Raw genomic sequence first — 27,829 nt, forward strand, 5'->3', positions numbered from 1 at the left:
CTAGTGTGATTATGGCAGTCTGGGGCTATGTCCTCGATATTTTAGTAAAGTTTGGCATTGCAGGCATTTGCAATTCCTGTATTTCTTCCTGAGACTGTGGTATGCTGCCTGTCACTGACCGCCTGTCTTGATTCATGTCACAAGAAGCATGAAGTAGCCATTTATTGGGCGACATTGAAACAAAGACATATGAAGTTGTAAAGGCTGTTCAGCTCTCAGTTGTGGTTCTTATATGGCTACGCTTGAAACATGCTTAGGGAGGAAATTTTAGGAAAGGTGCTTTTCTTTACTGGCAGTTTTCCAGCATAGCTGTCTGGTGCCTTTAACACTTTCAATCTTCATGCCGTGTTTTGGGTGCTGGAGAATACAGTTTTGAAGAAAAGGAAAAGGATAGCTGTTCCATTACTTAGAGCTGTATTTAATTTATTGTAGTTAATGTCATTTTTAAAAACATAGTTATGAGAATTACACTTTTTTCTTTTTCAGTAAATGGAGCAAACCAGTTTGAACACTTATGTAGCTATCTTTCCTTGCCAAACAACCTCACTTGCCTTTTTCAAGAAAACAGTGAGATTCTGAACACTTTAATAGAAAGGTAAGTTGTGTTTTTATGCTTAGTTTAAATATAATGAGTCCTGCACAAGATAGTAGTATAAGTATTCTCCCAGGAATGCATATATGGAAGCGAATTGTAGATTTTGAAAACTGTTTGTGAAATAAGTGTTTTGAAAGAAATAATTTTGGTTGTAGAGTTATTTAATATATATATTGTGGATTTTTTTCTTACTTGTTTTTTTTATCATCCATTGAAGTTAAAATCCAGTTTTTTTCTTTCTTGTAGTTGGTGCAGTAACAATGAAGTAAAAAGGTATCTGGAAGGCAAGAGACAAGCTATCAGGTAAAAATGGACATATTTCAAGGAGAGACAGGGGAAAAAACTTTAATGTTGCTGTTTTCTTCAAATTTTTTTTGTAAAGGGTGTTTATAACAACACAGTATCAGTTCTGACGAAAATATTATGGGATAAGCAAAGAGATTTTGGGAATTTCATGACAAAAGTAAATATTGCTAAAATTAGTAGATTTTAAAGCTGTAATATTTAACTTTGCCATTGTTTAGAGTGACCCACAGTAATCAGAGGCCATAAAATTTCTTCTCACATTTCCTATTACTTTGTACCCTCTGATTCAAAATATATGCTGTTGCTCTAAGACATATAATCTTTGTTTAAAAATACAGGCATTGAAGAGGTTTTTAAATTATCTTCTTAAAGAATCCAGTTCCTTCAGTGAAACCAACACTGAGTCAGTTGCTAAAAAGAAAATTCACTCTTCATAAATTTTTTCTTGCTAAGCAATTATTTTGAATTATTCACACCTACTTTGTGGGTGTAGAAAAGCATTTTGGGTGTTTTTCTTTCTGAAGGCTGGGTAAAAATAGTGGTTAACAATTATTCAGATAGTTATAAATGAATGTGAGGTTCACAGTGCAGTGATTGTAAACATATCCCTGCATTTTAATCTCCTGTGCTAAATACATAAAGTTAATCTTTCAGCATTGTACACAGAATAAGCCTAAGTGACAAAAATAAAAATTAATCACTTCATCTGTTAAACACCAGACTGTTAACAGAATCTTATACAATAAGAGTACTGTGGCTGTGTAATTGATTTCCTGCTACTTGTAATTGTTGGGATTTTTTCCATGTTTTACTTTTGCTGATTCTTAACTGCTCTTCCCAAGATTATGTCTGACTTGATAGTGATTTTTTTCCCTCTCAGCACATTCTTGTACATTGTTTCTGTTACAAACCTCTGTTTATGTTTCATAGTCTAATTTATATTATTCCTAGACTTGAAGATTATTAAAATTAAGTGTATAGTATCTGTTATTTTTAAATATATAAATATTTGGTATTAAATAGATCCTTTTCATTGCATGAATGTTTCATTCTCTGCAAGATACAAGTTCTCTAAACTTGAGAGACTATTTTCCATTCAGTATTAGTGACTAAAGAAAAATACAAAGCAAACTGATAAGGGAGAACAAATATTTAGTTAAGCCTGTAGTGACCTCATAATGAGGTTTTGCTGAAAGTATACATATGACATGTATTTTTCTGATTTTCTGCCTCTTTTTTGTCAAATTAATAAAAAATGTGACAAAACAGGAGGTGGCTTAGTTGAAAGATGTTGTGAGTTCCTTTTTAATGTGTTCCCATTTCACTCTGAATGGCAGAGAAGAGGCAAACTTTAAAAATTTAGTTATTCACAGATGCTGTTTAGATGGATCAGGAAAACACGAATGAGTTTGAATTCACTTGTGTATTATTCACTTGTGTATTATTCATTGAAATTTGAGTGGTTGATTTGATTGTTTTATTCTAGCTATGCAAGAGAATCCAACAAATTAATAGACCTTCCGGATGACTACAGCTGCCTCATTAACCAAGCATCCAGTTTCTCGTAAGTTGAATGCAATTACAGAGAGGACCCTGAAGTCTTCTGCTCCTTTTAATGAACTGGGAAACCTCTAACCTGAAAGTTAATCCTCTCAGAAAGTTGCATGGAGAATCATAAAGTTAATGGCACATAGCATTTGTCAGCAAAACTGCCCTGTATTTCAGTGGAGTAGAAATCGCAACTGTTAACTTTTGAATCTTTTTACCATCTAGAGTTAATACATACAGTGAATTTCTTTTTCTTTTGGTTTGGTTTTTTTGCTTAACAAAAGGTGTCCGAAATCAGGTGGTGATAAAAGCAGAGCCCCAACATTGTGCCTTGTGTGTGGGACCATGCTGTGTTCTCAGAGTTATTGCTGTCAGACTGAATTAGAAGGGGAAGATGTTGGAGCCTGTACTGCACATACGTACACTTGTGGTTCTGGAGTGGGCATATTCCTTAGGTAAGGAGCTGAATGCCTCTACACATACTGCTGGGATAGGTGGTGTGTGTAGTCATGAAATTAGGAGTTCTGTAAATGTGATTGCAGGGGTGGTTTGTAAAGGTAGTGTTTTGTTAACAATAGGGTTCCCTAAAACTAGAGTGTATTTATCTTCCTATGCTTTGGTATAAGGTTAAAAGGCTGTTTCTTTGAAGTTAAATTTCATAGAAAATCTGAATTTCATTTTCAAGTGAATTTGTTTTGTCTGTGCATTTATTTCTACTTAAGTATTACAGAATGATGAAGGTAAATACTTTGATTTTGTTATTGCTGCTGCTGCTGCTGTTAAAACCGTGAAAATTCACTTTAGCTGTCTTGCTGCATACAAGAAAAGATTAGATAATGTCTATTTTCACTTTGGCAAAGATTAGTGGGAAGTGAAATTGGGTTTTTCTCTTGCTGTGGTTTTGTTGAGTATTTTACACAGACTGCAAATAATGTGACATGGAACTACATTGTTTTTAACCACTATGGAGAAGTTATAACGGGAAGAGAATGAGGTCTTTAGTTTAAAAAAAAAGTACCGTTAAAAATCTGTACATGCAGATTATACAGAATGAAAGTAGGTGAGAACTGGAAAAGCAGTGTTTATGCAAGTATAGGAAACTAATAATGTAAAAACCAATACCTAAAAACTTCTCTGTGGTTTTTCTCTAGGGTAAGAGAATGTCAGGTGCTATTTTTAGCTGGGAAAACAAAGGGCTGCTTTTATCCTCCTCCTTATCTTGATGACTATGGAGAGACAGACCAGGGACTCAGGTAAATATTAAAAAAATGGATCCTTTAAAGAGAGGAATTTTGAAACTATCTGGTTTCTAAAATACACTTTTTATGTTACCGCTTTATTTTAATTATATAGGTAACATATTTTGATGTTCCTGCTGCATCTAATATCTTCAAACATTTTAATGCTGACATATGTTTTTAGGTCCAAAATATTTAATGGAAGACCTTTTCCAGGTTATAAACAGTTGTCTTGAAGTGTAAAAAATTTAAATCTTTTGAGCATCTGTAAAGTTGCCTAGAAACTAAGGCTGAAAATTTTACTTGTATCTAGTGCATTTGTGTGGATAACCTGTGTTAATTTAATACCAATTAAAAATACTATGAGATTGTTTTATTTAATGAGGTAGTTCTCTGTCTTAACTCCCGTCTCTGCTTCCTATGAGAGGATAATTTGGGGACATGATAATGTTAATGCTTGCTACTTTTGAAACTGGTCAAAATCAGAAAATGTGAACTGGTTCAGCCTGGAAAGATTGCTGAAAACATACATTCCGAGGTCTGTGGGCTTTATGGGAGGTTCCCAAAGGCTGGAGGGAACTGTTGAGCTGTAAGGCTGGGGCACCAGACAAGGTAGCACCACAGTTTACTAATCCAAATATCTGTTGATTTGCTCTGATAAGAGAATGATGTTAAAGGGTTATCTAAATATTTTAGTATTTTAAGAGGTATTATCTAATACTTAATATATCACACCTGAGTGTTTGTGCTTAGCTGCAGTATTTTATCATTCCTGATAAGTGTTATCTCCTTTTCAGACGTGGGAATCCCTTACATCTGTGCAAAGAGCGATTTAAAAAGATTCAAAAACTCTGGCAGCAGCACAGTATCACAGAGGAAATTGGACATGCACAAGAAGCAAATCAAACACTAGCTGGCATTGATTGGCAGCATTTATAATGGTTATCTGCTGAAGACTGGAACTTTGTTAAAGATTTTTGTAATTCAGTAAGCTTTTCAAAGGCGGGATAAGGAAAAAAGTCTGAGGAAAAAAAACCCCAACAAGCTCAAACCTGTTATTTAATCTTTGTTTTACAATGTATTTCATAAAGATACCAGTTAACATTAATCAAGTAAACTTCTTTCTATGTAAGCAAGTTTTATTAGTCCTATAATTTGCACTGTGCTTCCTTCACAGAAATGTCTTGGGTTATAAACCTGGGCAAATGAACTTAAGTTTCTGATAAAAAAAGAATGACTCTTTTTGGAAGTCTGACTATGATTTTTCTTATAAACTGCAAGAGAAAAAGACTGCTGAAACAGAAATGAGATAGAGCACAATTATGGATTGTGTTTTGCCCCATGCTAGTAATCTGAGCCGTTTTATTTATTATTCTGCATTTTAATACTTAGCTGTGTGTACATGCAATGGAATGAAGTAAGGAAGCAAATAATGTAGCAAATGGATGTTTCTCTCTGCATCAGTGGATAATTCACTCCTTCACTTGGTGTATCTAAAATGATTTTGTCATTCGTACTCTTGCAGCTTTCTTGCTTCCAGTTGTTTTTTAACTAAAAAAACTAACACTAGCTTTACAAGTAAAATAATTTAAAGCCTTCTCCAGAGCATTGCACTCCTTAGAATTATGTGGGTTTTAATTTGAATTTAGCTGGGAAACCCTTTCACTTTCAATTAGGTGATTGGTTATTGGTATTCAAGGGTTGACATTGTGCTTTAGAAGTTATTTTAAGATAACAACACATAAAAGTCACAAAAGCTAATTTTATGTTAATTTGCAGAATCACAGAGGATATTTTCTTCATTTTTGTTAACAGTCAACTTTTAAGGTGCAAATCCCATCTCCTTTTTGTTGCAGACAAAAGGAATAGTTTCCTCTGGCTTTGAAGGGCCACAATCACACTGCCCACATTTTTGCATTGATTCTTTTTCTGTTGTCCCATCAAGTATATTTACTTTTGGCTTGATTTAAAGCTCTGTAAAGATGTTTGCATATAGTATATTTTATAAATATATTCTATAACTGCGCAGATTTGCACTTGATATGAGGGTGCCTGAAGGCAGTGAGTTTTCTAGTTGTATGTAATTAGACCTCCAACGTGTCTCTAAAACGTCACATTATGCTTACTGATTTAAAATAAAATTCTCTCTCCTATCTTCTGACAAATTAGTAAAATCTTAATTTACATAGTTCTGTTTCCTTAATAATTTGTGGGGTTTTTAGTTAAGTCTTAATTTCTGACTACGTCTTCTGCCCAGATAAGCAATTCCCTTTACTGTCTACCAGGTCTTCAGTTACACTTGGTCTGACTGAATTGTTCCTATTTTTACAGATTTAATGCTTCAGATAAATTTTGTATGTTCATGGTGTACAGGACAATTTTTCAAACATTCAGTAACAGTATTGAGTGAAGATGTGAAGTATGAAATAAAGAAACTTGGTGAATGTGGATTTCCTTTTCTTAAAAACAGTACAGACTACTTTTGTCTCTACTACCTGTTGTAGATTGAATCATTTATATATTGCTGTCACTTCTTATGAAGAGACATGCAGAAATTGCAGGAGCAAAGGATATTAATGCTTTATCTCTGGTTACCCCTACTGAAGCTGGTTGACGTATCAACAGTTTTCTGTGCATGGTACTTAGAAATCCCACTTTTTTGGTGACATTACTATTCCTTTGCAGGGAGTCTTGCTTTTTGAACTATGTGCCACAGTTTCAAATAATGTGTAACTGCATTGAAAAACTCTTTTCCTGTAAGCATAACATTAAAAAGATAATTGATGATACTGATAATTGATTCTCTGTGCAAAGCAAAATATTGACAGCGAGAAGGATATTTTTTTCCCTCTGGGATCAGAGTTGGAGACTGCAACCACAAATAATTGCAAAGTACACAATTTATGATTTTTTTGCAATTTGGTCATTCTTTACTCAAGACTTCTACTTTCTGATTTATTTTGCATGTATTTATATTAATGTAGAAATGTTTATATATAACATTGTTTCAGTATCAGGGAAATAATATCTGTAATAAATTGGCTATAACTTTAATATTTATGAATTATGTGTACAATCTAGAATGTATTATGTGTTTGGGGGGAGAAAAAAAAAAGAACAGCAAAGCTACACAAAATTCCCAAACATAAAACCATCATAACAGAATACAAAACAAAGCTAAAAGCACCGAGTAAGTGCTTTTCATGTCAGCATTCAATAGGTACTTTCTAAATGTTGTTTTTAGAATTTTGCTGAGCTTGTTCCTTCAAGTGTGCACCTTGTTAATCACAAGCTGACAGAAATACCTGGATGTGCAACATCTGCAATTCCCTGGTTATAAATGTAAGATGATTATATTATTAGTGTCACTTGCTTCAGTCAGCTAAACCTTTCTTGACCTCTACCAAAAAGTCTAATCGTCTTTTTAAAGGATTGTAACTTATATTTTGTAAAGGGATGAGGGTTGAGGTTCACATCAGTAATGTTTTTTACTCTGTTCGTACTTGAAGATAAACACTTCTTACTCTCCCCAGTCTGCCACAGGAGGCTCTTTCTTACTCTGCTGGAAATACATAACCAAGATAACAAAAACCTGGTGCTGTCTGACTTGTGCCAAGAGCCAGTGCTCCCCACAGCTCTCTAACCACTTCATCTGTAATGTCTCCTGGAGTTTGTTGGCTGAGATTAAGTGCTTGTGGATTCTCAGACTGTTGACATTTACAGCTCTCCTCTGCTTCTGTACAGCTTCCTTCCATGTCCCTCAAACTGGTCTTCAATGCTGATGACTAAGCAAGTAAATTTCAGGCCTTCCTACCGTAGTCCTGGGAACAACCTGGACTGGAAGGGTTCAACGTGCTCATTGCACTGTACAGTTCAGCTCTTTCCCTGGGACAGTGGACATGGCACATGCAGCCTCACAGACCCTTTTCTGTCCTTTTGTATTCGACATTAGGCCCAACCAGCTCTCATGCTCCAGCCCTGTCATCTCGTGTTAGGTGCATTTGATTTTATACTAAATGACTTGGTGTTTTGTTTAGAAGCTCCAACATTGTGAGAATTTTCCCTATGACCTGATTGTGTAGAGGAGAAAGTGGGATGCTTGACCTACTGTGCAAGTACCTTTAGCATTAAATCCCAGCTGTTTTCCTTTCTGAAAGATTAAATTGCAGAAGGGAAGTTGCATCTCAAATCTCTTGACAGTAGTGTTGTGTTGTGATCAACTGAGTTTGCAATCTGCCTCCATTCTGCCCTGGACTCTTCTCTGCTCCTCTGTAGGAACTGCCTTCAGCAGGAAGTGGTGGCTCTCTATTTCCATACTGCTGTTGAGATTATTGATTTTAGAAGTCAAATATGACTGTCTGGAACAGTTTTGGCTTGAATATCAGCCCGTGGGGAATTCCCTTGTAACTGATTGGCTTCCAACTGTTCATTGCCACCCTTTGAACCTGAAAATCCAGCCAGGATTCTGTCCACTTTGCAGTTTGCCTAGTTTGCATCTCCCCAAATTGGTTATGAGGATGTTGTCTGAAAACATATTGAAATCGTTTTTCTGAAGTAAGACATCTGTACAGAAAAAGTGCTTTACAATAGAAAATATACAGATATACACAGGGAGGCCACCTCTGGTAACAGCAAGAGATCCTGGATTCATCTTTGTAGGGTTTCTACGGGTCTTGTGGTCTTAGTATTTTTGCATTACAATCTGCTTGGCTTTTGATGAGCCTGGTCAATCCTGCATCATAGTGGGAGTGAGATGGCGCTTTTCAAATCTTAACTCGTATTAAAGGAAAACTTGTGTAGGGAGGCACCTACTTACATTAGCTGTTCAGTTCCTCAGCTCCTCGCGGTGATTGTCCCAGAGTCCTACTGCATGCTGCACAGAGAAGGTTGTAGAGTTAATAAGAACAACACTGGATTCAGTTATTATCAAGGCATGCCTTCTGCAGGAATGCTTCCAGGTGCTCAAGGAGTGATGAAAGGCAGGGAGCCTGCCAGCCACACCTCTGTGTGCACAGCTAACACACTGCCATTTATCTGCTTTCTCTAGGTAACTGGTTCAGCTGTATGAAACAGCTTCTGTGTATCCTTGGGGACAGGCACAGAGAAAGGTTGCTTAGCAGTGATGGGAAGCTTACAGACAAACTGTCTTTAGGGAAATGTCTCTCCTTACCATGTTTTTTTTTTTTAATCTTGGGATTTAAATGTTGAGGAATTGGAAAGAGAAGAGTTGGCTTTTCCTTTTGGACTGTGTTCATGCAAAGGTGGGAAGAGTCTCACAGGAAGAACCTTGCTAATAGGTATTGCTGAAACCAAAACTCCATCTTTTGGTGCCTGATGGAAGCCATGTTGGATGCACGGATGGCACATTTTCATCTCCGGTTGCTGATAACTTCCAGTTACCAGTAAGCAGCTTCACCTTGTTGGGAGTGTCATTTGTTGGTTTGGGGGCCCAGCGGTGATGGATGGAGGGGCATCACTGTAAGCCTGGGATAACTAAGTAGCAGCGAGCGCGCACGCCGCAGGCAGCTCCAGAGCGTGGAGTCATGGCCAGGGGGAGCCGGAGCCTCTCTGCCTCTCCTTGCTGCCAGCCAGAGTGCTCATGCAGTCTGAGGTTTTACTGTCGAGGAAGTTTAAACTGTTGGGTCAGGGACAGGGAAGAACTCCATGTCAGGGGGGTGGTTGGAGATCCCAGGCTTGGCTGAGACTGTTGACCTCTCAGTGCTTTCTCCCAAACCACGCTCTGGAAGCTCATCCACTGGAAAACTCTTAGAGGCGAGACTAAAAGTCCTGCAGAGCTGTGCTTTTCAGAGAGTTAAGCAGCTTTTTCCAGTAAGGGGAAGAAGGGGTTTCATTATCTATTTTATTCCAAGGCTAAGGGTCAGGAGAAATAGTGTTTCCTGGTTCTGTTCTGGGAGAGTCGTCTCACTGAGGGCTAACTCAGGAATGACTTTTATACAACAGTATTGAGCTTGTTTTGTTAAACAAAATTTTTCATCTTATATTAGTCAATATGTACTTTGTTAAACATGTTACAGGTTGATAGAGGAATATAAGCTGCAGTAAAATAGTTCAGGTTTTTACAAAGCAGGGCCCTGTGAATACCACACGTTGGATGTGCACTGAACCCATCTGATCATGTTGGGAGTGTTTTGATGCTGTTCAGTGCCCCTTCTCACCACCTGGCCCTGAGAAGTAGTTGAGTATTTATGATAATGTGTGAAAGCTTTGTCCTAAAACATCCCCTCACTTCAGCTTGAGACCCTATAGAAGGGCATGGTGATTTCATCTTGTTTAAGTTCACTGTAGCCACCCACACGCTTGATCCCACAGGCACCAAGATGTGTGTGTCCAAGCAGCCTGGCCAGGACTGTGTGCTACAGAGGACAGGAGCAATGGCTGCTGAGTCCTCCCTACATTCTGCTTGCTTGGTCATAGCAAGCTGGCTTTTGGATACCTCTTTTGTACCCTTTGGGATTCAGCAGGACCTGTGGTTCTGTGTTTTGTCTCAGTATCCTGCTTCACCCTTCATAAATCTTAAATAAGGCTGCCTGTTGTCTTTTCCTGGTTTGGGGTGCCTTGGCTGATACAACGTGAAGAGGAATGGCACACACCACATTCTCCCTCTTGCTACCAAAGTGGTAGCAAAGGTCTGCTGCTGAGAAGGCAACTGTACCATGGCCATTTGGAGCTCAGGCTTCCTGGGCTGGGTGGAAACAACACAATTCTCAGCATCTTCCCACTTCTTTGCTGGCAGTCACGTCCCTCTTTATCCATACGTGCTGCTCTTTAAAGGCTTGCTCAATTATTTCTTCTGCTGTTTTACACATGTATGTTTCTATTCATACTTCATTTGTAGCAGTTTTCACATTTCTTCTACCAATCTTTGTTCCGCATATAAAAACTGCTTTGCATATTCTTATATTGAGGCTTTTGCATATTCATCCTCTATTTTTTCCTGCTCTTCTGCCACCTTTCCCCCTCTCCTGGCATGCAAACAGTAGATGACCAAGTCTTATACCTTTGATGGAGAGATTTGCCAAATGCTCTTTTGGAGGAAAAAAGAAGAGGGAGAGTATGAGGCATTTCGCAGTGCATCAGGTGTAGGAGCTACGAAATGGCAAGTACTGATCTTGGTCTCCATGACAGCAATGATTAAATGTTACTTTTTCATCAGTTTGTGAATATATATTTTCACAGTCTCTTTTCAGACAGCGTGAGCTCGGAGGTGGTAAGTTTTCCAGCTTGTCCTTTGCGTAGGATCCTGGAAGGAAAGCCAGACTGGGTAGTCAGCCCCGGGCAGGGTGGGACAGCTGAGCTTGGGTTAGGGATGGCATCTGTGCAGACCACTGCGGAATGTTTTAGTGACTTATAAAACCAGGGTGTTGATTTGGAATCAGCCATGTATTCGAAGAACAATGTGTGAAACATATTTCTGTACTTGCAGCATTCTAAATGTGAAGGATGGTAAAGTGTGTTAATGAATTGGAGAAAAGATTATATATAAAAATAACAAATGTGAGGGGATCAGCAATATGTTCACTGATGTCATTCACTGGTGTCCTATAACCAGAGATGTCTGCATTAGAGAGGTAGTGTTTGCTTTTGCTCCCCATAAAGACAGCTCCAAGGAGCCTGCATTTTCTTGCAATGATTATAATCAGAGTCCTTTAGAATGAATGTGCAATTTGGCAGAAACTACACTAGAAGAAAAAAAATCTGCAGTAATTGCTGGGCATCTATTTAATGCTGTTGAACTAGTCAGGCATCTCATCTGTGTATAATAAATCTTTCCAGGTCAGGTTTTGGTAATTCATAAAGTGGTCCAGTAGCTGAAAGCTTGGGACACAGCATGAACTCTGAAACAAAATACTTCGTGTTGTATTTTCTTTTTCTGCGTACTACTTTGTAATGTAGGCTTTAAACTCTGCTCTGTCTCTGCTGTCAGCTTGAACAGGATGGAACTGAAAATAAGGAATTTTGAGTTGTTTTTTTTAACAGAGTAGTAAATGCTGTACGCTAGCAACGTGTGTCACTTGGAGCATGCAGAAGCCCAGGGTGCTCATCTGGGAGGGTGTGGGTGACTGCTGCTCATGCCAACATGTGTGAGACACTTAAACATTTCCGTGTGAGTAGCATTTCAAATTGTTGGGTAGGTGTGCAGTAACAGTTATTCAGGGTGTTGAAAGGTGTCATGTCCAAGGCAGCAAACCCAAGAGCCAGTGTGGTGGCTTCATTGCCCTGGAGCAAAGCGGGTGCTCGGGGTGGGCAGCCCTGTTCCAGGCATGGCGAGGGAGGTGCAGGTGGTTTCCCAGGGCTGCAGTAGCAGCGGTTGTAGTGAAAGGAGGATGGGATTGAATCCTGCTCTCCAGAGCTTCAGAATCCACTTGTAAGCCTTCACCAGTGACAGAGGCCTAGCTGTGGAATATTTGAGGAGGGTATGTGGCACGGGGAATGTCTCCCTGTGGGAGCAGCACTCCTGGTTGAGTGCCACCTGCAACGAGGGAGGGGACAGAAAGTTGTTTTATCCCACTGGAGTCAGGGATATGCTGTGGTAGTAATTATTTGTAATCTAGACATACCACTGCGAGTTTTTTCCTGAACAAAATGCTTCCTGAAATGCACTTAATCCATTTTTAACGTTACCTAATCTCAAGAATAATCTAAAGTACTCTAAAAAAAAAAACAACTAGACAAATAGAGAAAAATTTTGAATTTTAGGTTCTATTACATTTAAATTTCTGGGATGAAAACAAGAAATGCTGTCATAATTTACTTAAAATATGCCTACAGCAACATTACAGAATCAATTTTACTTCTACTCTTGATTAATTTATGTAATTAATGCAAGATTCATTCATATGAACTTGTGAATTCACATTGCCCTCATTTGTGTTTTCCCCCCTGTGGTTGTTTTGTATCTTTAACCTTAGTCTGTTATTTGTGTTTAAGAAAATGCATGTATTAATGGGAAAACTCACATCCATTTGAAAAAGTGTCTAAGGCAGAATTGTGCTGCCCTCTGAACATTACTTGGGCAGCCAGGAAGGCAGGAGGGGATTTGTGTTTAGGGGCTGATGAATGCAGTGAGCGTCTCCTTCCAGCTTGTGTATACTGACAGTGCCTGAGGCACACACAGCTGGGAGGGACAGTGGTTCTTGGATGCAGCTGTTAAATTCTGTATTGTCACATATTTCAAAGTGACTTCTATGGGGCTTTTTTCAAGAATTAAACTTCATTTTCACCCTGTTAACAAGACGGTCAGTCTGTGGAATTGTGTGCCTCAGACTTAGTGCTTTGGTCTCCTCCTTTCATCGCCCCTCGAGCTGCAGTTGTGCCTTATCACGTTTCACATGCCCAAGTCTCCCCATTTCTGATTTGCGATGCTTGACCCTCCTGCCCGGGAATGTGCCGTACAATGCCTGGAGGTTTGGTTGCCTGGTGTGCATCAGTCCGAAGGCAGGCTGCAGACCTGCCCTTTGGTCCTTGTTTTGCTCTTTGACTGGTCCCTCTGATTCCCACACTGCCCTTTGCTCTGGAAAGGTTTGAGAACAAACCATGGAAATGCAGTTCATCATGAGCTTAGTAGTTGTTTCATGTTTATGGACTATCCTTTTTACTAGAAACAGGTTAATCAGGCAAGGCTAGTTCTACTAGTTCTGTGTGCTTTGGGAGGAGCTGGTGGGGTGGGAAGTGGGAGTCCTACTCAGCCCTTTGTCTGGCACCACATGTGAGGGGAGGACTGCAAAACAGAGGTGTGTTCCTCAGGGAAAGGTGCTGCCAAGATGGTGCAGGTAATGGAGAGCCCACAGAGCTGAGCTCCAGGCCAGCATTTCCCACCTCACAAATGTGCTTTGGATCCAAATTCAGTAACACCTGTGAAATTCCACGAGAACAGCAAATGCATCTGCTTTGAGAGAAGCATTTGTCTGCTTCAGTGTTTTAGTCAGTCACTGAACATTATAGGTCTGACATAACTCAGAAAAAGTTCCCCATACGCATTATTTCAGATTTGAGATAGCTGCATTGCTGTTGCCAGAAATAAATTTGCCTAAGCCTGTGTCTTCCCCACAGGGGGCTGTTATCACATGGTTCCATTCTATTTTTCTGGCCTTATCTCTTAATTAACTAATCTCTAATAATGCTCTTTCTTTTTTTTTTTTTTTTTTTAATAAGCATTTGTGATCCGTCCCCATTTTCCATTGATTATGCTACGAGAAGTGTTGTCTGTTTTTTACAAACCAAGCAAGTCGGGTGTAAATAAGTAACTGTTTTGCTGGGATCCTTTTTTCTTTATATCAGCCTTTAAAATCTCCCCAGGCCATTAGCTAGGAAGTACGTGTGGTGCCTGTGAGCCCGATATAGCATTCCCATGCGCTTTGCTAAGCTGCACACATGTATTTGTGTGGTATTACAAAATGCCCAAGCTCATGTAATGCATGGAGGCTAATCTTATCAATTGTATTAAGGCTACTTAAGAACTAATAGCTTTAAGGAAGCTGTTTATATTTCCTCCTTTAAAGCACTTTAGTCAATGTTCTGTGTCCCTTCAAATAAATGTCACCAGTAAAATAGTGTACTTTTTGTCATTTCTTTAAAAAGTGATGTTTCTTAGGAGTTGACACTTCAAGGCCTTGGGCTGGCTCTCAGATCTGTGTACTTGGATTTAAGCTGGTAATCCATATGGAGGTACCTAAAAAGAAGTGGCCTGGTTTGCATGAATTAAGCTCACATCCTTCTGAAGTTTATTAGTTTGAAAATCAGGGCATGGCTCTGGAAGTCGTCGGATTGCTGCAGGCAGATTTGACTGTGGGAGCTTTAGACTTAAATTTAAAATAAGAACAATGTGTTCTTTTGAATGTTCATTGCAAGTTTGATTTAAATGGCGGGGGGTGGGGGGAAGAGGCTATAAACCCTGCTTAGCTGATTGTCAAAGATCCTGAGGATGTCAGTGGTTTCACTGGTGGAGCATGACCAGGAGACCATCTCCATGGCTGTGAAGATGTTTTAATTCCTATGTACTGCAAAAGGATGCTATTCAAATAGTACAGCAAATTTGTTTCTAGTAAGAGGCAGGTGATTTAGGAGTCCATTTGCACATCCTGACCTTAGCTGGGTACATGAAAAGAGGAAGGTTTGCTTTCACTTAGAGCATTACATGGAGGTAGGGAAAACCTTCCCACCCACAGGAACACATAAAACAGGTCCAAAAAATGAATTCAGAAGGAAAAAGGCAGTAGTAATGCAAATTAGAGAAATCTGTATTAAACTGTATATATTTAAACATTTTCTTTAAAGAGATCTTTACTTGCCATACAATTTTAATACCTAAATTTACATTTGCAGTCAGCAGAAATATCTTTATCTAGAACAGCATTTGCAGTGTCACAAGAAAGTATATGTAAGATTGGATGAGTGATATATTACATGATATATTTTACAAAGCAGTCGTATTACAGTCTTGTGGTAATCATGTTACAAAGATCTCCACCAACCAGGAGGCTTTATTTTAGACAGAATTAGCATATACACTGTTTTTTCCCTGGTTCCAGTACTGTTCTTCATAAACCTGTCTCAGATGGTCTCTTTACCTGACTAATACCATTGCTCTGGGAACTAGCTTCTCAATGCGGTGTCGAAAGAATAATTTGACAATTTGTTATGTTGCTGTAGCAGCAAACTGAAAAAAATATAGACCACAAATAACTGGGGAGTCCTGTCTAAATTAATGGCCTAAACCAGATTTCTAGGGCAGCAATAAATCTAGATCTCTTTGAAAAATCAGATGTCTAGTCAAATAACTGGAATAGATCACAGCACGCTGAAGTCTCACAAGGAAAAACTGTAATTAATCCTTGTAACGCAGCTCCTATCCACACGTGACTCCTCTGAAAAGCTCTTCTCTGATACATGTGGGCCACATCGTGTGCCATCCACAGTCCTGCTCTTCTCTAATGGCCCGGCTGGGAGGGGCAGCCGGCCATAGCAACGTCTGACTGAGAAGGGAGGAGTTGCTCTGGTTCGTACGGTTCTCCCATGCAGAGTGTCCCTCAGCAAAACAAGAGATGATAGGCTGTGGTGAGTAGCAAATTGGCTTTTTGTCGGTGCCCATGCTCTAGACAGTCTTATGCACAAAATAAGAGAGTGACTTTAATTTATTGTAACTAAATTCGTCATCATAAGTTTAAAGCTTTGGCCAGCTTTGAAAAAGTGAAAGGACACCACAAATACCTGTCAAAATCAAACCTTGCATGCAGATGGCCTGAAACAGCCTGGCCACTGAGATAGAAACTATGGCTTGATGTTCAGACATGTCCTTACCTGTCCTGCCTTGAACTGGTCTGTCCATCCTACAAGGAGTTTGAAGAAAAGCCAGAGAAGCTGAGCACTGCTGGGGCAAGTGCACAAGTGATTAAGAACAAAAACCAATGGGCTGTGCGATGATTAGGCAGCTGCAAACATGGCTTACTTTGAAGACCAGCCACCAGTCAGATGGAAGGGACCCACTGAGAAACCTCTCTGAGGTACACCTTGGAGCAGTAGAGGGTTTTCCCATCCAGAGTAAAAATAAGCATGGTGCCTGGCTTGCAGCAGAGGGACTGAGGTGTCTGCAATAATTTGTGCATGACTGGGGATTGTTCTCTTGGGTTTCTTTCCCTTTAGCTGAAGTTATCTGGCAGCTGAAGAAAAACTCATGATGATGCTCTGTTGCCTTACTAGAGGCTGTGCACCACAGCAAACCCTTTCCATGCTTTATTCCAACATGGTATAATGAGAACAGGATCCTCCAGCTATGAGAGTATGTTTAGAGAGATGCAGACTCAAAATGTGCCTTCCCATTGATTTAAAAAATATAATGGCAGGTACCCTATCACCGATAGAAAAGTAAAATTTGCAAAATTTGCACACTGAGGATTGATTTAAACTTAGTTTTCCCTGGCCTGAAAGTTTGAGGCTTGATGTACTTGTGGATCAATGGTATCCATTTTCTAGGACCTTGAAAAACATTTAAAGTGTGAGTTCCAAGGGGCCTTTTTGGTTTTGGGTTTCTTTTCTTTTCTTGCCTTAAAAATAGTTGGGCTTGAATATTCTGGAGCAAGCGATGAGGTTACATACTCTGTAAAATGTCCAGAGTAACAGTAACTGGCACATGCTCATAGCACGGATTTGACCCACTACAGAAAGAATCTGCTAAGCTTCTGTGTAGAATTTAAATACAAGGTGCAGCGTAAGTCTACAACACATGCATTCAAGATATACAGCCTGCAGAAAGCCTTGAGAAACAAACCCCATGAATCTTACCTTAATGTTGTTTTCATGATGCTTGGCTGCTTCATTAAATTATGATTTTTTTCTTAGTGTATAAATTCTCAGCATAAGTTTGCATTTGTTCTATGTACATCTTAAGAATACAGCAGAAAATACCATTGCTTAGCACATTAACAAAAATCACATCATATGAGAGGTTTGTCAAAATACCTGTATACTAAGTTATATACAATTCTAGAAATCCTCCTTCCTTTCAATTCTAACATGTTACTCTCCAGAAACCCAATCTGTTTGTCTTTAAAAGCTGAAATATAGAAATTGTACTGATAAAACATCTTGAACAAAAAATATTAACTTTTCAAATTTCACTTTTAATTTCAAAATAAGGTGGAATGGATCACTGTGTGATGCCAGCAATTTTTTTTAAATTTTTTTTTTTTTTTTAATTTTTAAACTAACTTTCCCTGATACGAGAACACGTGAATATTGTGAGTCCTAGTTGGGATCATATCCCCAAAAAGATATGGATATGGTGTACTCACATTGCGGATAAGAGTATTATCCCAAGGTGCACTATGTTGTATGCTCCCATATACAAAAAAGAACATGCACAGAAATGTGTATTCTGATGGTTGATACATAACTTTTAAAATGTAGATATTCACAATTCTCAGTTTGTTTTATTTTTCTCTGAGAAAAAGTCCACATCAATTAGCAGCTCAACTGACCGTTGTGATGGCTGGCGTCTTCCCTCCTTCCTCTCCTTCGGCCCCTTCGGCTCCTGCTTCCACCTGATTGAACTTACCAAGCTTTTTCAAATTCTCCAGTGCAGATTTAAAAGTGTCCTTCAGGCTGTTCTCCAGCACCCACCCTTCACTTTCACATTCAGGGTCTTCGGGGTTCGGAATGCTTTCCAGAGAGGTGTGTAGAAGGCGCAAGCCAATCATCACCGATATCTGTGCCAGGCAATGGAAGACAGAGAGTGTCAGCCAAACAGGGATACTCCTCCTCCATCCTCACTGTCCTCTGCTATCAGCAGCCCTGGCTGGTGGTGTGAACCAAATGCCAAAGGAACCAACTTGCCACAGCTTAAGGGCTGTGAGAATCCTCTGAACAAGAGATCCTGAGCAACCTTCCCCCTTGAGATGCCCAGGAGGAAAATGTCCCTTCAAGAGTAGGAAAGAAGGTGGAGTTCTGAAATGGGTGAGCACCATGGGAAGCATGACACTCAGTCAGCAATGAGTGGAGGTATCACCTTATGAAGGAAGTACGTGCTGGCTGCTGTGGAACAGCACCTTGGAGGGGCCATGTGCACAAGGGACCATTCTTCATGGCCCCTCACAGGGTCAGTGCCTCCTGGGAGGTTTCAGTGCAACCCCTACTCCTCTACACTTGATATCCATAAAGCAGTTTTTATGTGGAACAACATCCTTTGCCACCATCCACTTAATTTTAACTCTAAATATTTTTACTTTGCATTGACCTTAATATGTTTGGTGAATATATTAAGCTGATCAAGGAAATATTCATGAATCAGCATCTCTGCAGAACAGAGCAGCATTAGGATTTGAGCCATCACTGTCTACTTCAAATTCTGGTTTTGTTTTTATTTAGGGATGTGAATATAAGGAAATTAAAGCAGCAGGGGTATCTCTCACTGGTTCCATCTAAAACTCATATCTATTTCCAGTTAAATATTACCAAGTCCCAGCAGCCCTGAATAAGGTGTTTTTTTCTACTGTATTATGCTGGTGTAACACCTCTGACACTGGCAACACCCCACACCTGCCTCCAGAGAGAAAAAGTGGTTTTAACCAGTCTCCTCCTTTCTAACACTGTTCAGAACAATCTGACCTCCACTGTTGTGGTGCTTATGAAGAAAAGTAATCAATCAGATTGAAGTAGAGAAAGAGAAAGAAAAGGCAGTGCCCAGAAGAGCCAGCCTGGTGACGTGGTAGAGCAGGTGGTCAGGATGGGACAGCAGTAAGATTAGTTTAGTCTTTCACATGCTGGGTAAAGCTAAGATTGAGAACATTTAATGTTGTCCATGACCTCGTAGGATTTGTTCTGTAAGGGAAGTACAATGCCCCCGCTACCCTATCCAAATTACCACAGAACTGATTACTTCTGGTCCTCCTAAACCCTAATGGCTAAAGAGGGCAGCAGATTTGAAGTTGGGATTCAGCCACATAGCATGGCCAATGGCAGTATTCACATCTGGCCTTTGGCCTCGAGGGACTGCTCAAGCATGTGCTTCCATGGACCATTCATTAGCCTGTCTACTGTGGTCATCCTACTTGCGTAGAATCAGTGTCTCTAAACTCTTGGAAGACCAAACTACACTTGGTTACTCTCAAAATTTGCAGATGTTCATATTTCTCTGCCTTCGTTCAAGATCAGAAAGGGAAAAACGTTGGTCAAACAAACAAGCTTCATCAAATACTTCCATATCCAAAGGCAAATTTTCATACTTTCTAACATAATGCATGACCTGCCACACACTGGTCCTCAAGGAACTTTCTAGTGGCCCTCACTCTGGAAATAATCTTATCTAGCCAATACTATGATGACTTGAATTAGTTGAAGCACTATTCCATAAAAGTCATCAGAATTGACAAATCCCGTCACATTAGTCTTGAGATTTAAAGTCTTTGACATCTTCCTTCCTCTCTGAGTCACAGTTTTCCTGTTCTCAGTCACAGGACTGATATCTTCGAACTTCAATGCTGTTGCCAGTACAAAATAACAGGGCTGGATGCAGAAGGTGGCCTCCATGTTGCTCTCTACTTGTGCTGCCTCACTGCATGTCAGCAGGAGTTTTGTTTTGTGATTGACTTGCCAAGTCCCACTATTTGAAAGCCGAAGTAGCTGTTCTTGCAGGCTTCCTGGCTGGCTCTAAGTCACTAAATGTGGTCCTGCTTTATAAAAGGAATGTGCCTGTGCAGCAGGGAGCAACTGACCAGCCTTCAGATGAGATTTTGTGACATTTTCTCTCAGTTTAAAACATTGTTTTCTTAAAAATCTTGCTTAGAAAGATTTGGGGTCCCTGAAGCTGAGATTCCTTAAAAGCAGTGCAAAACGTTTGGGCTCTTGTCACCTCCACTGACCTGAGCCTGCCTTCTCTGCCAGAGGAGAATAGAATCCAGGATGTTTGAGACGAGTATCTGGTAAATTTTTCTGTCTCCTATATGATCACACAGAGACTTGGACTACCAGTTTTGCTGAAGTCTTGCACCAGGGAAGGCATAACTTGATGCACCAGTATATGCTGGGGGTGACTGGCTGAAAGCAGCGTGGCAGCAAAGGGCCTTGGGGTCCTGGGGGACACCAAGTTGTCCATGAGCCAGCAGTGTGCCCTTGTGGCAAGTGGGCAAATGGTATCCTGGGCTGCTTTAGACAAAGAATTGCTAGCAGGATGAGGAATGTGATATTTCTCCTCTACTCAACCCTGGTGAGGCCACAGTTAGACCTCCAGCCTTAACCAGTCTGTGACTCTGAGCTGTAAAGCTGAGCTTAACTGCAATCCAGCAGAGAAGGCTGGGGCATCAGGGCCCCAGCGCTAGTCCAGTCTTGCTGAGTGATGATTTCCCTGGCCAACAGACAAACTGTCATGGAAACTCTTGTCATTTTACATCAACTTTAAAGCAGCAGGAAGAACACAGCCACAGTGTTTCTCCAGGGCTAGGGGTGGACAGGGTGAGCTGGTGTATCCCCTGCACCACAGCAGGCTCAGCCCCTCGGTCTGGGCCAACAGAGCGAACTGTGTCCATCTGGAGTGTCCCTGCTGCCCGTGGCCTGGTTTTGAAGATTACCAGTTCACTCTCCAGCACAGGACGTGTAATGTGCCTCCTGCTCGTGTCACTGCTCTCCTGGAGCTCAGTGCTGGGCTCCCTCTGTGGCACCACACGTGAGGTGAATTGCAGGGTCTTGGCCTTTGCAGTAGCTGTGACCTATTGCAACCCATGTGTTTGTACAGGTGAAGGACCTGGAGCATCTCAGGAACGAGCCTCACTCTATTCCTTTTGAAATGCTCTATTCAGGGCACCCTTGAACCCCTCATTTCCTCTTTGCTGGCTGAGGTGGGTCAAGAAGACATCCAGGCTTGCTCTGCTTGACCTTCTGCAGCGAAGCCCATCTGTTTGCCAGGGTTTAGCCTGAGGCGGCTTAGCTAGAGCAGGGTGTGATCTTTTTTTGTCACCCTCATGACCAGTTGTCACTCATGGGAAGCCTACAGCTTCTGTTAGTAAAAGCAGCATCTAGATAATATATTATCATTCTTTTTAAATAGAAGTTTTGATATTCCAAAACAGGTTCATTCTTCCTTGGCCTTAATATAGAAAGGTTAAACGTGAACGGCCTTCCCTGAGGTCCCTACATGTCTGGCACATTATGTTTTCCTACAACTCAAAATAACAGCTGTGATTAGTGTTTCCCTCCACGCTCTGCCCCCTCCCCACACGGCAATACCAACAACCCTGCTGGAGGAGTTCTCTGCGGCCCTCAGAAGGGTTTTGCTGGCTTGAACTCACAGTGGCACCAGGTACAAAGCAAACCAGGATGCTCCTTTGCTTCTGCACTTTTCTGTAACTTCCCAGAAAGTCAGTCCAAGGGGAAATGAGAAGCACAGAGCCAGCACAATCACTGCCCACTGGGCATACCCTGCTCAGATCCAAACTTACCTTGGCCAGGATTTGGGACCTCTGTTGTCCTCCTACTCAGTATAAAATTGTTTCCTATCTTGACTGGAATGTACTAAATTATGTCTGCTTCCTGCTTGGCTTCCTCCCTTCAGTTTGCCTTAAAAGCAGAGGGAGTTTGAGACCCAAATCTGGACCCTTTATGGAGGACTATCAGGCAAGTCATAAATATTTAGGAGAGCAAGTTATTATAACCCAGGATTGTGTTGTTTCTTAAAAGCTTTGCCCTGAGAGTCCTCTGATTGCCTGAAAAAAAGTCTCATCTACTATTTTGAAAAAGATGAAGGAAAGAAGATATCTTATTTCTCATTATGCCACAGGCTGAAAAAAATACCCAGATGTACTTTGAAGAATTACACATAAAATACTGCATTTTTATCACTGCTATTAATGTTAACGTATCACTGTCATTAACCTCTTACAAGTCAGCAGAGGTATGTTACAGGTGCCTAATCAAGACTTTTTGCAGCTGGCATTAGTATTTTTGTGCATTTTTCCCCTGAGTTTTTGAATTTCTTCATGATTTTCATATATACCTGAAATACCCTTCTCTTAAAGAACTCTGCCTTTAAATCTGGATTGAAATATGAGCTTCTCTTTTTTTTTCTTACCAGAATAACAGCATTACAGGGAGGTAGAACAGTTCTCTGCCGTTCAGAGTAGTTATTTTTAAAACAACACAACACAGAGTAACTTTATGTTTTTTTTTTTTTTTCAATTTACAGATTATCTGGGTAGGTGTTTATTTTCTAAAAAGAATCTCCATTCCTGGAAGGCTGTGGGCCAATGCTTGTATCAAAACATAGTGCATCTTTTTTCAATTTGCATGTATCTAAATTTTTTAAAAGCCAGCTGAATCATTTAAAATTGGCAATGCCACTTGCAACAGCCATTTCAAGGATTGGAAAGGGTCTGCTGCACTCTGTGTCACACAGTGAGCTGTACCCTCACCTCTGTCCTCTGGTCCTGCCTTATCTCCTCATCCAGCACCTCACATGCCAACTCTTGTGCCACTGCCAGCCCACGCTCCCTGAGTATTAGTATTGATTAAACCCCAGATAGAAAACTGGCCACCTCCCAGAGGCAGGAGGGCATGTTTTCCTCCCACTGAATGAATAGTATTTCAGGAGCAAAGCTGCACTTTGGGTTATGGTGCCCACAGACACCAGCAGTGCCCACAGACACCAGCAGTATTGGCAGCTGTTTGCATATGCATAGTGGTTTTGAGAAGCAGAATAAAATAAATTTAATCCACCTGCTCCGCCTAAACCACTTTTTCTGCCCAAAAACCTTGGTGGATCTGATGAAAGACCTTAAACCAAATGCTGCCCTGAAGCTGGACACTGTGCATGGCTTTAGGTCTTATTTTCATCAGCAAGTAAACCTCTTGATTGCACTTTCTGTTCCACAAATTACTGCCAACATTTTGTGTATTTCTCATTCCCCACAAATGGTGACATGTGAAATTAATGCATCTGGACAGCAGAGCCCACACTGTCTCTTCGCTGCTCAGCACCTTATATTTGGCAGAAAATCAGTCCCTTTTTCCCCTCTTGCTGTGGGATGCTTGAGGCTCTGGCCCCTTGCTCTGCAAGGGAGGTCTGTAATCCCACACCCACTCTGTGCTTCCCAGCTCTGTCTCCAGCCTGAGACCTTTTGGGCCTTATGCAGATGTTCACTATTAGATGTTCACTATTAGAAGTTTTCTCAGCTGGTGATTTATTTTAAATAGATTTGACCTTTAACTGAAAAGTCCACGCTGAAAAACACTCTGCTCTGCCAGAGCTGGTGCTTCAGCGAAGTGGGGCTGAGAGGAGAGGGTTACCTCAAAAAGCCAGACGAGGAGGGTGACGGCACCCATGGAGCTCATCATGCCGCTGTAGTAGTTCAGGAGGGCTTCCCGACAGCCACGGTTCCACAGGTTGAGCTCCTCCGTTTGGTAGTCGTAGCTGTAGTGAGCTGAGTTGTTGGTGACCTGGTACTGGATGCAGGGTCTTGGGGAGCTCGGGTTGCAGCAGCTAAAGGGGACGCCGTCCACTAAGTACCTTCCGTCCACGTTGCTTTTGATCCGACTATGGGCAAGGGCAGAAGGAAGCGTGAATACACACATACAACACACACACCATACAAAGATATACGGGAGCAAACTTGCACGAAGAAGGAAAGCAAAGACAAGGAGAATTTTCCACTGTGCCTCCTGACCATGCCATTCCTTCACATCCCCTGTTCACATGGTGGTGTTTGTCCTGGGTATTTTTCCTCTCTGAAATCCTTTTGTATGTCAAGGCTACACTGAGTCTGTAAATAACTCCTCATGATGGATATGCGTGTTCTTGGGTCTCTTCTTCAAAGAAATTAATTTTTAACAAAAGTAAATGGCAGAGAGAAATTGCAGGAGGGGCAGTTAGAAAAGAGTGATCACAGCATAGTTAATGTGAGAGGGAGATGCTGGAAGTGACCTGACAGCCTTAGGACCCACCATATCCAGCTAGACCATCGATCCAGCAAAGCTAATAGCTTCTCTTTGATGATGGTAACTCCAGGGAGGGGTTATGCATTTATTCTTGGCTTGGGAAGACAGCCAGTATTTGAAACATGAAATGTGCTTCAGCAACAGGACGTTGCAAAATTTCCCAAAGTCCTTACAGGAGCTTCCCAGCTATTGTTCATTTGGCACTGTGGTTGTTCTCCATAGAGTCATTCAGTCTGGTGCCTTATAAGATGTTTAGGTAAGAGATACCTTAGAAGGCAAATAGTTCCACAGGCACTACATAAAAAAGCTATAATAAGAGAACTGCAACTCTAACAACACACCATTTTCCTTAGAAAATGACAGAATGGAAAGCTGCAGTGATCTAGAAAGGTGAAAAAAATCTGAGTGTTACTTGTAGCTTTCTATATGGATAATATAAAATTGTGTCAGAGAGAGAGTGATGATTGCAACAGTCCGATGAAGGAAAATTCCATCTTGCAGTCATGACCCAAATATATCTAAACACTTGCAGTTGAAGTTTTATCTCTAGATAATGTGAATTAGGTCTAATTCACATTCATGTGTAAATGCTCCACCAGTTTCAGAGGGATTGGATCAGGCCTTCACTCTACAAATAATATAAAGATCACATTGTGGGGGACAGACTCCCACCTTCCCTGGAATTAAGGAGCACTTTGCTATTGATTTCAAAGGGGCGGGACTATCCCACCAGGAATGTGAGCAGAGATTGTGTACCACCACGTAGTACAAATCTTGAATTCACTGACATCCATTTGTAGATTTTTAATGCCCTACTTCCTGCCTCAGTAGTACAAAGAAATTACCTTGAGTCTCAGTCCCAAACAAGGCATCAATTATTAAGGACAGTATAACCTTGTTTTCCCTCTGTGCATTGCCCTTCCACTGCTGCTGGATTAAGTTACAGCTCTCAAATCTCCATATAATGCTGGCAAGTTTTTTTCAAGGAGTTATTTATACCCGTGGGCGTATCTTCGCAATGGAAATGCTCCGTTATTAAACAGAGAATGTATTTGTTACAACCCTGCAGTGCAATGGGTTAAGTCTGTAACAGTTTTCACTATGAAGTCCTCCCTCAGAATTGCAAAAACAACCAGACCACCCAACAAGTCAAAACAACATGCAGAGAGACACACAAGTGAAATACCCCTTACACAATCAGGCCCGGACTCCAAGAGATACATCAAGCTTTTTTTAAAATTAATTCAGACATTTTTGACACAGGCAGTACATTTAAAAGGCACATTGCTTCCAGTTTACAGGACCCATTGTGCAACCATAGAGTATGAATGTTACAAGTAATGCTCTCAAAGAACCTTGAGTAACCATCTCTTTCTCTGATGCTTAATTTTTTAGAAGGTTGCGGGTATTTATGCCCAATGCTAATTTTTTAATTTCAAAGGTGCATTTTGTTCTTGTGTTTATTTTCTGCTTGAGCTTACTGCACCTAACCTGATTTTGGGATTATAGCCTCTTTGGGCAGTGACATCAAAGCCATTAAGGTGTTTCTGATCAACAATCTGCTCTGGTTTGTATAGAGGAAATAAGCGCTGGTTTCATGTGAGGTTTTAAAAAATTAGGCACAGGAGAGAACTTAAAATGCATTTGGCTACAAGGGCCACTGTGTAAAGCTAGGAACATCAATAGGTGTTGATGCTCAGTATTATCACAGTGCTGAAGCAATCCATCAAATGAATATAAAAATAAAATTCTAAATATTAAGGACCTAAAACACATAAATTATTGGTAAACTGTTACTGCTTCTATTTATTTCCACTAGACTGATTCATTGTCAATATCTAAGTGGAGTTTTAGAAGTGGTATCAACAGTACATATCCAGGGAATTCTTTTTTTTAGGACGTTAATAAATCACATTGAAATCTGCCTTAGGACAAGTGAAGTTCTGATACTTTCCTATTAATTTTGGGAGATGGTATGTGTGGCTCAACGTAATGGCTTTATAACGACGCAAAAGACAGTAAAAAATATTAAGTCTGTTTACATTGAGCTGAGTAAGAATATGCTTTATATTTTATGTTCTGGATAACTTTAGAGGAATTTGTCAGGGGAGGAGGCAATCTAGCTGATCACTTGGGATGCTTATTATGCAAGAGCAGAGAAAGACCTCATTTCGTACAAATCCCCTTCCAGTCTGTGCCTGTGGGGACATACATTTCTTGAGGATAATACTGATCAAATAACGATGCTATGTGATACAAACCCCACTAAATCACTTACTCTTTCACTTCTTTGGAGCTGAAGTCCAGATATCTGTTGCTGATCCACTGAATTTCGAACCAATCTTTGTAGCCGTTGTTCCCACAGCATTTGAACTCAATTTGGAGCATGTCGATGGTCTTCTTCATGAAGCATCTTCCAGGGGTGTCTGTGTCCCGGTAGAACTTCATGCCATTCTTGAGCCCTTGGGCCAGCGTGCTGTCCAGAGAGCCCCGCATGAGAAAGCAAATCAGAGCAACGAAGAAAACAAGGATGTTAAAGATGAAGCATAGTGCCAGGTAAGGTTTCAGCATAGGCTTCCACTTGGCAAATTTAGCGGGATCCAGAGAATCGTAACAAATCTTTCCAGCAAAACCATTGAAGGCGCAGGATAATATACCCATCAATATCAAAGAATTGGGCACAAAGTGGCTTTCATTATTGTCCATCACTTCGCTTCGCTTCCGGAGTTCAATTTTGAGGAACAATCCCATGCTAAAAACAAGGATTCCAGCAAACACTGAAAACCAGTTCATGAGCCATAGTCCCTGCGCTAGTTTTACCCGTTTCTTCTGATTGAATTTGACTTTCAGCAGTGCCATCTTTGTAATGGGAGGTGTTGGAAGATTTCACAGCCTGGACCCCTCTTCTCAGCGTAAGCAACTTGAGGAAGAACCATTCAGGCGTTGGAAGAGACCCCAAATGGCACATCAGGAAGCGAGCCACTGCAGAGTCCTTCCATCTTGAACTCCCCTGGTTAGGATTCAAGCAAGTAAAATATTCAAAGGTCCCAATTAACAACTTCACATTAGTGAGAATAATGGGCAATTAGCACCTACAACTATTTCTGGTGGTTTCTTCCAAGTAAAGGAGAAACGGTCTCAAGGTTTCAAATGATTTGATCTGGATCTGCAAGACGTCATTCTAATACCTTTAATCATTTGATCCAATTTGGAGAAATGTCTGTCAACAGATGAGTGGAAGTAATCCCTCATTTTACTATTTAGTAGATTTGTGCTCTCTTACGATAGGCTGGGCAGAATATGAAAACCCAAGATATAAAAAGATCTTTGTTGCCAGAAGAATATGGATCCTTTGAGGAAAGAGGAAGAAGGCTCTGGGTTAAAACAGAGCCCTTAAAAAAGGCTGCTTGTATACAAACATATACTCCCCCAACATGATCCTGATTTATTCATATCTACAGCCAAAAACAACTTTCTAGTCCTTATCCTTCTGTGTTGACTTGAAATGACATCCTGTGGCTTATGTGTTCTGAAAGCAGATAAGCGTGTAGTTTACGGTGACCTAAAAAAACTAAGCTTGGTATTTTCTTGTAGCATCTTGGGTTGTACCATCTCTGGATCTTGGCAGGAGAGGAGGAGAAAGGAAAAGTGCAGAGAAACTCAATAAATAAACCCTGGGCTGAAATCTAGAGGTGCTTTTATAAAA

The 27,829-nt window shown here is 40.6% G+C and overlaps 2 protein-coding genes across 3 annotated transcripts in view; one reads left to right on the forward strand and one right to left on the reverse strand.

The window, feature by feature from the left end:
* Positions 1–6,131, forward strand: part of UBR2 (ubiquitin protein ligase E3 component n-recognin 2) — a 57,519-nt gene extending 51,388 nt beyond the window's left edge. Inside the window, exons 42-47 of one of the 2 annotated variants that reach the window (XM_064648332.1) lie at positions 487–595; positions 842–898; positions 2,388–2,465; positions 2,734–2,904; positions 3,601–3,702; positions 4,485–6,131. In XM_064648332.1, coding sequence (XP_064504402.1) covers positions 487–595; positions 842–898; positions 2,388–2,465; positions 2,734–2,904; positions 3,601–3,702; positions 4,485–4,626 — 659 coding nt within the window. In that variant the 3' untranslated portion in view covers positions 4,627–6,131. The remainder of the gene's footprint in view (positions 1–486; positions 596–841; positions 899–2,387; positions 2,466–2,733; positions 2,905–3,600; positions 3,703–4,484) is intronic. The other variant, XM_064648331.1, reaches the window with a different exon arrangement.
* An 11,400-nt stretch (positions 6,132–17,531) lies between these two features.
* PRPH2 (peripherin 2) lies at positions 17,532–27,279 on the reverse strand. Its single transcript, XM_064648338.1, has 3 exons — positions 26,402–27,279; positions 23,476–23,722; positions 17,532–17,909 (listed from the first exon to the last, which is right to left on the reverse strand). The coding sequence occupies exons 1-3, from the start codon at positions 26,980–26,982 to the stop codon at positions 17,673–17,675; spliced, it is 1,065 nt and encodes a 354-aa protein (XP_064504408.1). The 5' UTR covers positions 26,983–27,279; the 3' UTR covers positions 17,532–17,672.
* Positions 27,280–27,829: the final 550 nt, after the last annotated feature.

This window comes from Pseudopipra pipra, chromosome 3, assembly GCF_036250125.1.
Source record: "Pseudopipra pipra isolate bDixPip1 chromosome 3, bDixPip1.hap1, whole genome shotgun sequence".
NCBI lineage: Eukaryota > Metazoa > Chordata > Aves > Passeriformes > Pipridae > Pseudopipra > Pseudopipra pipra.